This window comes from Asterias rubens, chromosome 1, assembly GCF_902459465.1.
Source record: "Asterias rubens chromosome 1, eAstRub1.3, whole genome shotgun sequence".
NCBI lineage: Eukaryota > Metazoa > Echinodermata > Asteroidea > Forcipulatida > Asteriidae > Asterias > Asterias rubens.
In genome coordinates, this window is record NC_047062.1 from 3,487,847 (window position 1) to 3,501,929 (window position 14,083).

Sequence of the window (14,083 nt, forward strand, 5' to 3'; positions counted from 1 at the left end):
GTTTTTCACTTCTAAGTTAAAGACACTGGACACTATTGGAATTACTCAAAATAATTATTATCATAAAACCTTTCTAGATTATGAGTAATGGGGAGAGGTTGATAGTATAAAACATTTGTGAGAAACATTTGTGTGACAAGGGTGTTTTTTTAAACTCTGATGACCGATTGAGCTCAAATTTTCACAGGTTTGTTATTTTATGCATATGTTGAGATACACCAACTTTAAAGACTATATCTTTGGCAATTACTAATAGTGTCCAGTGTCTTTAAGGTTAGGTGACGTGTCACTAATTTGATGTATTTAGGGAAGCGCTTATAATAATTATGTCTAATCAGGAAAAACTTCACTTTTTTAGGGTGAAATTGGGATTTTTCTAGTGTGTGGGTACCATAGAGAAGGAATGCCAGAGAATACTAAGATCAAATGTCATATGTGTCTGCTATGCACGCCCTCTATGTCAGCTCTTGACTTAAAGTGACGATACCATGTGACAAAATGAACCAGCCAATGGCAGCAGCGCGCATAGAATGTACCAGAGAAGTCCGGTAAGCATTCAACAAGTTACATTTCTATGATCAAACACTATCCTTCGCACCAATCAAACAGGAGTTTGAAAACAAAATCTCAAAGGTGAATGGTTTTTCACGAGTAATTTTTCCCGAGGTCACAGGTCAACATACGCAGTCACAATTGTAATGGCTGGTTATTTGAAATTCAAGTGTGAAGATCATTTCAACGCATTCATGTATAGATGCTTGTATACTTGTTCCAGTTTTGCCTTAGGTGAAGAAATCACATAACGTTAGCATTAGTGTAGATAACAAATTTAAAACGTATTTCTTAACAAAAAAATAGACTAAATAAAACTATAGCAACTAAAGTAACTTAATATTGTGGTATTTAATAATGCAAAAGAAATATATGCTATTTACTAATGTCTGTTTTTTGTTGAAGGATAATATTTTGTAATACTTGAACTGGAGTTGTACATTGTCACTTTGTTCATCTAAGTAGCTAAGCACAACCAAATTGTGCTTACCATATAAAAGGTTACTAGCCAAAACACCATTAGTCTGTGCTTGGTAGCCTGCTTATTTGTTTTCTGAGCAGACCATTTTTGAGCAATGTGTTGCTTACAATGCGGCAATTGCATAGAGCTGCTTAAGTAGAAGACATTGCTGAATACATCTTTGCTAAGCAAAAACAAGCCAAATACCAGTCACAGATGGTACATGTGGTGTGGTAACTTTATTCTGTTAAGCAAGATTTGTCTGTGCTTAGCCAGTTTTTATGCTTACAGGCTTTATGAAATTGGGACCAGATGCTGTAATGCACCTATGAGCTGGGAATGAAACCAGTTTGTTTACGCGTTTATATATTTTTGTTGTTTCTGTACTCTTAGCTTATTCCTGAGGTAATACAAATTCCCAGTTGTTCAGAATAGCACTTGTCACATAAGAAAACTGATTTGGTGTATCCCAAATGCCACTTTCCCACTAGTTCACCAATTCCCAAATCCTTTAGGCTTGTATTGTATAGAAGTCAAAGAAAGGTTGCTTTATAAATAGTTTACGCAAATTGGAACCAGCAGGGAATCAGTCACAGACATACTGGTAGAATGTGTTGGTTTGGCTGGCAGTCTGTCTTGGTTAAGCAAGATTTATCCGTGCTTGGTAAACAGGGCCCAATTTCATAGCTCTGCTTACTGTAAGCAAAGAATCAGCGCTTGCGGAAGCAGGGAGTTTTGGCTTGTGCATGTGCGTACTCCAAGTTACTAGGCATTCTACACTTTACACAGCTAGCGCATAGATTCGGCACTTGCATGAAGTGGGGAATGGTGATCGTAAGCGCAGAATTCAGCGGTAGGCAGAGCCATGAAATTGGGCCCAGTTGTGCTGAAACTGCTGATGGTTTATGGATTGTAGATCTGGTCAGTAGTTAAAGAATTGAGCAAGGAAAAGAAAAATGTATCATTGGGTTTGCAAGAAAAATGCTGGGTCATAAGTTACAGTGACAAGTGCTTTTGAAATTGTGTGTGCGCGGCGATTGTTACTCTAAAATATACCTGGTACAATACTTATTACACTAGTGCCAAAAAGAACGTAACTGTTACTTATCGTGAACTTTCCACATTGCTTTATATCATCCATTGTTTGAAGACTTGTTACCATTCATTTATTTTGTACACTTTTGGTCTTTGTAAAATTCAAGTAAAATCATTCCTGGGTTTTTTTGTGACTCAAATTTATTTTTATGTTAGATATATTTTTGATTTGCTTTCGAGACGTACGTATATGTAAATTTCTGTTATGATCGATTATTTTTAGACAATTATTTGTACATTTCAGCTCTGAGTTTAAAGTTAGAATTTTAAAGGCAAAAGCACTTTTAAAAGTTGTTTCATGCAAAAATTTAGTTTGATGTATCCTTTACCCATTTGAACCAATCTATTTTAAGTTTGTCAATCTACAATCATGAGGTGGATTTCACAAAGAGTTAAGACTAGTCTTATCTTGAGTTAGGACAAGTTACTCGTCCTAACTTGGGACTTGCCTAAAGTTTTTAATATCTCCTAGGACAAGTCCTAAGTTAGGACTAGTCCTTACTCTTTGTGAAATCGACCCCAGGCCATACCTGATCAATGTCAGCTCAAATTGCACGGTCTGTGATCCTAAAAACATTGAGAGGTTATCTTTAGAGTCACAAGGCATGGTTACTTCAGTTTGTTTTATCTCATTTCTAAACTTTGGGCATCAAATTTCACGTTATTTCCTTAAACTATATTTGAAGCATACTCCAATTTGATTGCATATCAGAGAACAAAAAGTATTACTTAATCAGTGTTTGTATTTTGTATATATATTTTGAATCGTCAGAAAGGTCAATCTTAAGCGTATTATTTATATTATTTGTTATTTAATGTCGACTAGAAATCAAGTACTGGATAATTTGCATTGTAGATTTTTATAGCTTTAATCATTGGTAAGGTTTTTTTTTATATTCAGTGATTTAGGAAATGGAATACTGGTTAAATTTTACAGTGATTATAAATGTTAAGTACTAACAACCAAACCCTATTTTTTGAAAAACAAAACCCCAAAAACACGCTGTGTTGCATTCCAATGCACCTTCATTCCGTTTTCATTCCGTATTCATTCAAAACATTCAGCTCAAATATGAGCCAAACATATGAATAATTGTGAAAAAAAAACAATGTATGTGAGAACTTCTTGATGTAATCAAAACCATTGTGACGTATTCTAATCGTGGAAATAATTCGTAATAATATAGAAAAACTGTGTGACACAATCATCGAAACATAAGTCATCCCCGATCAGTTGATCTTGAGAAATACTCTTTTTACTTTATAACACACAAAAACATTTTTATTTGTGAATTTATTCATCATCATGCCGTAGATTTTGTACTACAGAACTTTAAACAGATCTGACAAAAAACACAGAACTGTTTGTATTCAGCACACGATATGCATCACGCACACTGCCCAAAACAAGCTCTGAAACTAGACAGAGACTGGTAGCCATCTGTTTGCAATCGTTGTCATAGACTTTGTGATTAGTGGTTGGGGAAACCATGCATCGATAGGATCCATCATGACACACTGTAATCAAATGCAAGGTCAGTCTTATCATTAACTCTGTCAATTTAATCACGTTATTGTTGGCATCAAGTCGAGCAAAGAGAGCCTTGAACTAGTAATGAAGGGAAGGATGTTTATCACACAATTTCATAAATGTCTTTCTGAGCTTATTCCTCATGAGTACGGCAGGTAGGTGATGGGAAATTGTGCCTTTCATGTCATTTGGCACAGTCAGAGTTTGTCATTAAAAATATATTTGACGATAGGGCCATCCCAGATATTTCCTTTGAATTGTTTTTATATGGTGTAAACAAATAACAAGCAATGTAAGTCAATTTGAATTTGTTTAAACATTATTTTGTTATTCTGCTGATATTTGTTTTTCAAATTCATATCTGCGATGGCCCTATAGCCAAATATCTTTCTCATGACATACTTTGACTGTGTCAAAGTCCATGCTGGTATCATCATTAGGCACAAGTCCTCAAAATATTTGTGTTATCTTTCCCACTAGATTATTGTAGGCTTAGTGCTATACTAATTTCATATTCATTCTTGGAATGGCCAAAAGGTCATTAATGAAAAATATGTATAACAACAAATGTGTTTTTTTCTCCCAATTCTATAAAGACCACTCTTTATCAATGAACCTCATTTACCAAGAGCTTCAAAACATGCTAACGCATTTTGATGAAATCCATACAAAAATGAGCAGTTATAAATACAAAAGACTATTTTATTTACGTCATCTTTAATGAAGGTAAACTCCGATCAGCACCCAGCACTGCTATCCATGGAGGCCCACAGTACAAAAACTGTATTTGAAAACATAACACATATTACACCATCAAAATTGTTAAAATGGAAAGACACCATGGTCTCCTGCCTAAATAGCAGATCTGTACTCACAATTCAATGCACTTAGTGTGGTACTTACATTATAATAAATACTCAATATATCTTTGAAGGTATGGTTCATTATTGATTTGTCAACACTACTTGATCATTCCAATGTAACAAATAAGAATTGGTGCATGTAGACAGGATGTAACATTTTGAGGAAAATGGTTTGAAGCGGTCGAATGTTTTGAATGTGAAGTGTGTGGCTGAGGTGCAAATAATCCATTATGTCTAACCCATGGATGCAGTCATAGGCTGTTTTTGAATCCACAGTTTTAACTCAGGCTTTGGCTTGGTTAGAACATGTGTTCCTATGCCTATATGGCTTCAAACAGGTGGCCAAGGAGCCTAGCCCAAGATAGACTTGACTTAAGTCCCTGTCTCGTGCAAGGTCCTACCTTTCCTCATCGTTTGAAAACTATTGTTTTGTGCTCTGCAACCTGTTCCGCGTGAAATAGCTACATTGTGTCAGTGAGGGCAGGCGCACCGGTAGTCTGGACTGTGGCTGCATGCTGGCAAGTTACATGCGTGTTAGAGACCTCGCACGAGAAAGGGACTTGAATTAAGTCTAAGCCCAAGACCAAGCTTGAGCCATGGTCTTAGTTCACCAGCACCTTAAAGATAATGTGCCAAGTCAACCCCAACATTATCATAGATAGACAGATCAAGTAGGCTTTTAATTATGTGTAAAGTTAAAGTTTTGTAACCAATGCTGCAACATGTCTGTAAACATGTTTGTGCAGTTTTAACTTGTTTTTCAAGATGTACTATCGTGTATCAATGCAGTTTTCAAATGGAGTGAGATGCTATCCAATTAATGCATTAACAATGTAATCACAGAAATCATGACAATTTTATTTCGTCCTAACAACCGAAGAGTTGTATGTTGAATGTTTCTGTGTGTTTTTTATAACAGGAATTGTACAGAAAAAAAAAGAAAAATGCAAAGCTTTTAAGAAAACACCCAAGAAAGAATTGTCGTTGTGAAAAATGCACAAGTTGTGAAGTACTAGTTTGTAAACATAGGATCACCATGTATTGTTAAAATTTTAAAACAAAATATCCATTGTATGTTTTTATTGCACATGTAATAAACATTGAGGAATCAGAATAAACCAATCTCTTGCTGTATCAAGTAAAAACTTCTCTTTTTGCTGAATTCTGACTGAGGTTCAGGTTCTCTTCCAACTGTGCTATTTAGCCCCAATGTTGGTGGCCACCCTTTGTTGTTGATAATTTTGTTTGGGGTTTTCCAGTAAGAAGACATTCAACCTACATGTACCCATGCCAGGGATCACACCCAAGTTTAAGATACAACCTGGGACACCAGGCATTATCCAAATCTTACTCGCAAACAGCATATTTGGCATAATGTTAGAAATGCATTAACACCTTCTGCATTCATCTTGACATGGGACGCTATAACCTTAATGTGTTCACTCACCATACAATCTACTAGAATGTCACTGTGCTCATTAAAATCAAACATTGACCCTTGACCCTTAATGCCAAACACAGATTCTCCCATCCCAACCACCTGTTGCCATGACACCAGGCAGTACTGGATGCCATGCAACATCGGTACAAGGTCCTGAATGACATTGCAATGTCTTCAGCTTTCCTGTGCTTTGGAAATCGTAAATATACGCCATGCCGTCAGAACTGCCACTCGCGAGAAGAGCGCCATCTGGAGAGAAATCGCAGCCAATGTGGTACCCCTCCAGCTGAAAAATTATGACAAGGAAAAAAACAGAACTATTACTCGATTGTAAATAAGGCCTTGAACAGTTTTTGAGAATTGAGTACAACAATAACTATTGATCTTGTGAGACCAAAGAGATGAGTGCGGGTACATCACAACATTGAATGTGACCTTTGAGCTTACCTTAATGGGAAAAGATTACAGGTAGCAATCAAATAGAAATACCCTATCCTGGAAGTGATGTTGCCGATAATCAATTCAGAGCCAGCTATATTCTCCAATACAAACACAAAAACTAGAACGATAGATATCTCGGGACGTTCTTTGCCTGCTACCTCCGAGTAAAAAAAACAAAAAACTTGATCGAAATAACCGCTCGTGCCACATCTTGATATGTCATCACCTTGCATTCAAAGCTACCGGTTCCAAGATAATTAAACCTTCCCTAGTCATTGTATCCTGTCTATTCCCACTGTACACAACGCGACTCTCTATTAATTAACCGTGTTTGATTACAATGGAGGAAGATATAAGTCAAGAAACCCCCAAATGACACGTCTCTAAGATTTGATCTGGTGATTCAGGAAGGCCTGTAGACATTGATCAATTGATAGGAAGTAGTATATAGGTTATTTCAACTCCTTCTTATATACATTGACTCAGGGAGGAGGAGAAGTCAAATCAGGGATGAGAGAGGGGAGGGGGGTGGATGATGATTACTATGCAATATGGTTGTTTGTCAGGAATTGATAACAAACTTTCAGAGTTTCTCCCGCCACTGGGAAACAATCTGGGATTGGATTTTATTTATACTTTATTACTTCAAAGAGGTGCTCCAAAGCAAATATGAGTTTTGTGATGCACTGATTTTCTAATAGATAGAGTCTTCATTAAAGCCATTATACACTTTCGGTACAGAAAAAAAAAAAAATGGTGAAAGACTTCTCTTGAAATGCTTTACTTTTTAGAAAACATTAAAACAATATCAATTCTCGATAGCGAGAATTACGGATTTTTTTAAAACACATTTCATGACACGGCGAAACGCGCGGAAACAAGAGTGGGTTTTCCCGTTATTTTCTCCCGATTGAGCCTAAATTTGACCGATTGAGCCTAAATTTTCACAGGTTTGGTATTTTATATATAAGTTGTGATACACGAAGTGTGGGACTTGGACAATACTGTTTACCAAAAGTGTACAATGGCTTTAAAGTAGGGAAAAGGTTATATGTCTCTAACCACACAGTAAAATGGTGTAAAATGTAGTTTGTAATTTTGTTTACACTTTTATAGTGAAATTTGAAACATGACGTCATTGAATATGAAAAACAAATTGGTATGTACATTCAAAAGAGGTATTTCTGCACCAGTCATCAGTTCAAATGCAATGCTGTCATTCAGGAATCTAAATATAAAGAAACTAAATATTCTTTGTACAAAATGTACAGACCATATATATTTGAAATCGATCGTCATAAAATGTTTTTTTATTTTGACAAAAAATGCACTTTAAAGGGTAAGTATAAAAGACGAGAGAGGAAAGGTTATGTGGAATTTTACACTGCTTTGTTCTGAAAGATTATCAAATGATATTTTGCAACATTTTAACGTGAGGTTAGGGCTTGTTACTTTCTCCCAACTTTGATTTTGACCTTGAGGCTGGGTTAAAGCCATTGGACACTTCCGGGAAACAGTATTGTCCAAAGGCCCACACTTCGTGTATCACAACTTATATATTAAATAACAAACCTGTGAACATTTAGGCTCAACCGGTCATCGGAGTCGCCGAGAAAATAACGGGAAAACCCACCCTTGTTTCCGCACGTTTCGCCGTGTCATGACATGTGTTTTAAAAAAATCCGTAATTCTCGCTATCGCGAATGGGAGACTTTCTGGGACGACAGAGGGCAGCAGACTTACCGGGTAAATCCATTGTTCTCAGAATTGTGCGCATGTTCAGAACTACGTAAACAATGGAAATTTACCCGGTATGTCTGCTGCCGCCTAGCGTTGGAAAGTCTCCTATTGATAATTGTTTTAATGTTTTCTCAAAAAGTAAAGCATTTCATGGAATAATATTCCAAGAGAAGTCTTTCACCATTACCTTCTGTAAACCCTGTAAGTTATTTGTAAGTCTGTGAACTTTTATTTTTTCTTCTGTTCCGAAAGTGTATAATGGCTTTAAAGGAACATCTTCCAAGAATGACTACCTTACCTGATGGCCTTCATATCTGTTATACTTATTGAGCTTGTAGGGTCTGATAGCTGAGAACAAGGCTACATAGTTAGCATTAGACTGAGCTGCAAACACACTCTTGGTGGGGTGTCGTCGAAGACAGGGACAGGTATATTTTTCCTTTAGGATAGAACAAATATTGAATACAAGTTGATTTCCTTATACACATAACTTTAAAGGGTCTATGTACTTTTTCCTAACACAAAACCCACAGATTTACATTGAAGGATTCGGGTACTTTTTCAAAATGTCCACAGATTTACATTAAACTTACAGGGTTTGAAGATAATGATAGTGGAAAGCTTCCCTTCAAATATTGCGAACTGAGGTTCTGTAGTTTTTTAGAAATGAGTAAAACAAGTCACACAATAATTTTCGTCTCAGGAAGACGAAAATTATTTTAGTATGTAAAACCTCATTAACCAGTTATGATATTATACCATAACCATAGCATAACTGGTTAATACATTTTTACATGCTAAAACCGAGACGAAAATTATTTGTTTTACTCATTTCTCAAAAACTACAGCACATCAGCAAGTAAAATTTCAAGGGAAGCTTTCTACTATCATAATCTTCAAACTTTGTAAGTTTAATAAAAAATCTGTGGACATCGTGTTTTGTGTTAGGAAAAAGTACATAGACCGTTTAAACCTACACAGTTTGAAGGTAATGATAGTAGAAAGCCTCCCTGGAAATTTTACATTCTGAAGTGCTGTAATTTTTGAGAAATGACTTCATATACCCCTGCTGGAGTTCCCTATGTTCCCTTGATGGGAAGATCATCTAAACAAACGAGCCATGGTGGGGGAGCAGGGGGGGGGGGGGGTCCACATAATACCAGCTGAACACACCAAAAACCCTTGCACCCAATGCAATCCATTGATTTTGCACTTCTTTTAAAACTCTTAAGAAGCTGCAAACAAGAAGTTTCAATGTTGGTGAAAGGGTAAAAACCAAAATTACTACTCTTCGTTGCAAATTTAACATCTATTAAAAAAAAAGAAATTTCAATATCATCCCTTTATCCTTACATGATAGAGTTGGTTGGATACTACAGCTGTAGATCTAAGGTCCCACACCATGATCGTCTTGTCGGCCGAATCACGACTCACGACGTCACAAGACGAAGCAAACTCTACACTGCCCGGGAGGAACTCCACATCTAAGATCTGACCCAGCTTTCCTTTGTATTCATGTTCTTGCTGCAGTAAGGAATGACATGAAATTAAACATTAAATAAGGGAATAAAAGGGTAGCTACAAGTTCTTGAACGGCTCTTTAAAGCCATTGGACACTTTCGGTAAACAGTATTGTCCAAAGGCCCACACTTCGTGTATCACAACTTATATAAAATAACAAACCTGTGAAAATATAGGCTCAATTGGTCATCGGAGTCGGGAGAAAATAACGGAAAACACCACCTTGCATCCGCATGTTTTGCCGTGTCATGACATGTGTTTAAAATAAATCCGTAATTCTTGATGCGAGAATTGATAATTGTTTTAATGTTTTCTCAAAAAGTAAAGCATTACAAGAAATAATATTTCAAGAGAAGTCTTTCACCATTACCTTCTGTAAACCCTGTAAGTTATTTGTTAATCTGTGAACTTTTTTTTTTTTCTGTTCCGAAAGTGTCCAATGGCTTTAAAACCTGGCAGGGTCGTCACCATGTGATCGCATGGCAACGACCCTGCAAGGTTTTAAATGGACGTTTAAGAACGATTCACCATTCATAAATGCCCTTTTGTTAAAAAAAACGTTTTAAAAATACAATTATAGACACTTTGACAATTGAAAATTCGAGGTTTGAAATATTTTGCTCAAAAACTTTGTGAAGAATCTGTTCGTGGGTTGTGTGTACGCGTACGCGCTTAGAAATAGATTCAGCGCGCGCGCTTAGAAATTGATTACGCGCTGTTACTAATAGCTATAGGAATTGCGTTCCGCGTGATAATCTTGCGCGCCCGACACGGGGAAGCCAGCCGGTTATAAACAGCTCCAGCTGGTCATTATCAACCGTTTAAATACCCCCACGTGACGTGCTCTCCACCAATAGGAGTACAGAAACTGTCTGGGGTATTTATGAATGAACAATCAAAGTGAGGAATTAGTACATTGCAAAACACAGAAAAGTGGTAAAGTTTCCTCTAAATGAGAAAAGGAGATGACAGAAATAAAAAACAAAAATTCCTATTTATTTAGATGGTGAATACATCTGTATTGTTACAGTAATATTAATAATAATAATACTACTGGGTTCTTATAAAGCGCTTTATAACACCACTCGGGGCGTCACAAAGCGCTCAGTATTTTTTCCTGCAAGGTATGTGGGGCTATGTTTTGAAGTATGAGACCTATTCCTTTGTAGCACTATGAAATGGTTTTACAAGGTACTGTGGCGCCTCCTCTTTCCGTTAAGTGCACTGGGTTCTTTTGTGAGCATTAAACAACACATAAGACCTAAGACTGTACATACCATCTAAAGGACGCAGCAATAATGCAAGTGTCTTGCAGTAATGTAATGAGACTTTTTATAAACAGATGAATTATAATACAATACATATGAAGCATGAAGTCAAGGCTGTACACGCATACACTGATCAGTGCAAAGAGCAAATAATGCTTAAACAAAACAAAAGGGGACAAATCCATTTACGTTTCCAGTTCTGATGTCCCAACAGTAGATGGATGAGTTAGATGTGCCAGTTATGAAGACGTCAGGATCGTCTGGTTTAGTTTTGATGCAAGTGGCGTACGATGAATGATCAAAGACCTGAAGCTCCTTCCCTGAGTGCAAAACAGACAAAACAATAATTCAAAGACTTGTAATATTATCCACTAAATTAGCAATCTGAATAACACAAGATTAGTTATGTAGTTCCACAATATCATTCATTGTGTTCATGCATGAAGGTAAAGTTTAAAAATCACATTGTAAAACCTTTGTTTTTTTTTCATTGAGGCATCTTTAGCATAGATGATGATCCATTATGTGTTATAACCCATGAATGAACAAAATCTGCTCAGAACTTTTAACAAGATATGCACAAAAAACACAGAGAAATCCTTAGTTATACAGGCCTTTTTCTCCGTTGTCATGGGCCATGTGTTGCGGCATGCAGTGTAAGGAACTAAGAATATGCCGCATGCCAGGTTACTGCTTGTAATGTAAAAAAAAACGCATTTTAAGGGTCTCCTTTTCAGTGCCGTTACGCGCTTTGTGTTTCTCTGTGTGCTAGCAGGGCTGCTGAATATAACTTGTGGGAAACGCCCATGCGTAGAGAGGTGAACCCACGAACAAAGTCTCAAAGTTCTATGGTGACTGATGGCTTTGATCTAAACATGGACAAGATTAAAGGGAAGGTACACGTTTGGTAATTACTTAAAACAAATATTAACTTAAAAACTGACTTGATAATGAGCATTGGAGAAATGACCCCCTCTCAAGTAATGTAGTTTTTGAGAAAGAGGTCTTTTCTCACTAAAATAATAAAAGACTTCTAGCTAGAAGTCTTTTATTCCTCTCTGAAAGCACACAAATTCGTCCGACAAGGGTGTTTTTTCTTTCATCATTTTCTCGCAACTTCGATGATCGATTGATCCCAAATTTTCACAGGCTTGTTTTTTTATGCACATGATGGGATACACCAAGTGAGAAGACTGGTCTTTGACAATGACCAAACGTGTACCTTCCCTTTAAACCATTGGAATCCTACCTGACTCTACATCACAGAGCCTTGCTGTCTTGTCATATCCACAGCTTACCACAGTATACCCTCCCCTCCCCCACTGAGCATCCTTGATTGCACCCCCATGGCATTTCAACGTCTGCAGGCAACACCCGTCCTGGCCGATCCCATTCCAGATCCGTAATGTTTTATCCATCGAGGAGGACAATAGCAGATGACTGAACTGAGGAGCACACCAACGGACGTGAGTTACAGGTCCAGTGTGCAAGCAGCATTGTATCGTTCTGCTTTTTGGAAGTTTGGACGTTAACTTTCTATCTATCTGATGAGCTATGAATGACGATGTTGTATACATTTTTTCTCTTGACTTTCCCTGTGAAGACAAAGAAGATGAACAACTCCCCTCACCGGCCACAGATTTTTGGTGAGACTGGCGCAACCTCTTAGGAATATAGGGTTGAGTTACGTGCACTGCTGGTCGCTTAAAAGACATCTTAGTATCGGATGTTAGTGGGTAGGATGATCTGCTAGTCTGCGATGCTGATTTCGTCGAGACAGCTAAAGGTGTTGATTGACGTGAAGATGTGAGAAGGGAGGGATAAGATGGGGCAGCTCCATGTTCAGCATCAAACGGATCTAGTGGACCCAACTGCTGTGAATGAAGGTACGGATGCGGTTTATTGGTTTTCTGAAGAAGTTTGCCATTGTGAAACACACGGTTATTGTTAGAAGTTCTATTTGTGTGAAGTGGGTCAAGACGAACTGAAACACTCTGTCCATTCTCTTCAAATGACACGCCCTGGGTTTGTGAAACTAACCTACGTGTAACAGTTTCCCTTCTTTCAACAGGCTTACTCCACGGTAAAACAGGATGTATAACCATTTCTTTCCCAGTCATCCTCTCGTGCTTCAAACTTGAGGTACTGAAGTTCAGATCTGGTCTAGGAAGAATGGATCCCAAGGTCGATGATGACGTTAAATTTTGACATTTAGGCGCACCGTCTGAAAGAGTTCTCTTGAGATGTGCGTCTTCATCTTCGGAGTCTGAGCTTTGATATGCCTGGAGAGCATCCATTGTGACAAACTTCTGACAAATCTGTGAAAAGTTCAAAGAGAGAAAATAAGAGATAGTTTAATTTGGATTGCTACTGGAACGAACAAATTATCAACCCTAACTTAAGGCCTCAATTTCCCGACTGTAGTCTTCTTGAATCCATGGTTATGTGCTATAAGTTATAATTCATTGCTAATGTTGCCTGGAACAGATATAGATACGTATACCTAGAAATAGACAAGTGTAAATTGAAGATAGGTGTATCCTATCATCTAGCTGCAATGACGTAACCCTCGGCCAACGGTTGCAAGATCGTTAAACCGCAACTACACTATCATCTAGCCATTAACAGCTCAACAAGGTGGGCTAACTATCATCAGGCCTGTTGACTCTGTGTGTAGTTAATACATGACAATAATAATATTAATAACAATTCACAAATTCATTCAAGTTTTCAACAACAACAGTTGAGAGGCTTCAGACTAAATTAATACTTACTAATAGTATATAAACTAGTGCGTGATTGTGTATGTAGTGTTGTAAATTTAATGTCAACAAATGGTTATGGTGGTCATTTATATATTTTTCTCAGTATCACAATCTCAGTATCTGTGATTTATCATTGTGTGACTGATCTGACATCTGTCTGACTGATGATGTGATGTGATTGTGATTAAGAAAGTTTTACCAGCCACCCGGCCGGCCCACACCATAGCCCAGCCTCAGGACAGACACAGGTGATCTCTGAGCTTCATACCATGTCTGGTCATCTACACTGATGAGATGAAAACTTACCAATTACACAGAAAATAGTCACATTATTTTCTCTGAAGTTTGACCACGGGCGCCGCCATCTTGAAATTATACAAAACTACAACACAAGAGGGCGCCCCTT

At 37.4% G+C, this 14,083-nt stretch overlaps 1 protein-coding gene across 2 annotated transcripts; it reads right to left on the reverse strand.

Annotated features, from left to right (window-relative positions):
* Positions 1 to 5,230: 5,230 nt before the first annotated feature.
* On the reverse strand, positions 5,231 to 14,070 carry LOC117300886 (WD repeat-containing protein 25-like). 2 transcript variants are annotated; one of them, XM_033784747.1, is made up of 6 exons: positions 13,984 to 14,070; positions 12,162 to 13,230; positions 11,102 to 11,232; positions 9,477 to 9,647; positions 8,422 to 8,562; positions 5,231 to 6,228 (listed from the first exon to the last, which is right to left on the reverse strand). In XM_033784747.1, exons 2-6 carry the CDS (start codon positions 13,207 to 13,209, stop codon positions 6,007 to 6,009), a joined length of 1,713 nt encoding a protein of 570 aa, XP_033640638.1. In that variant the 5' UTR covers positions 13,210 to 13,230; positions 13,984 to 14,070; the 3' UTR covers positions 5,231 to 6,006. The 2 variants fall into 2 exon arrangements, with proteins under 2 accessions (XP_033640638.1, XP_033640645.1); XM_033784754.1 differs by having other exon boundaries at positions 6,166 to 6,474.
* Positions 14,071 to 14,083: the final 13 nt, after the last annotated feature.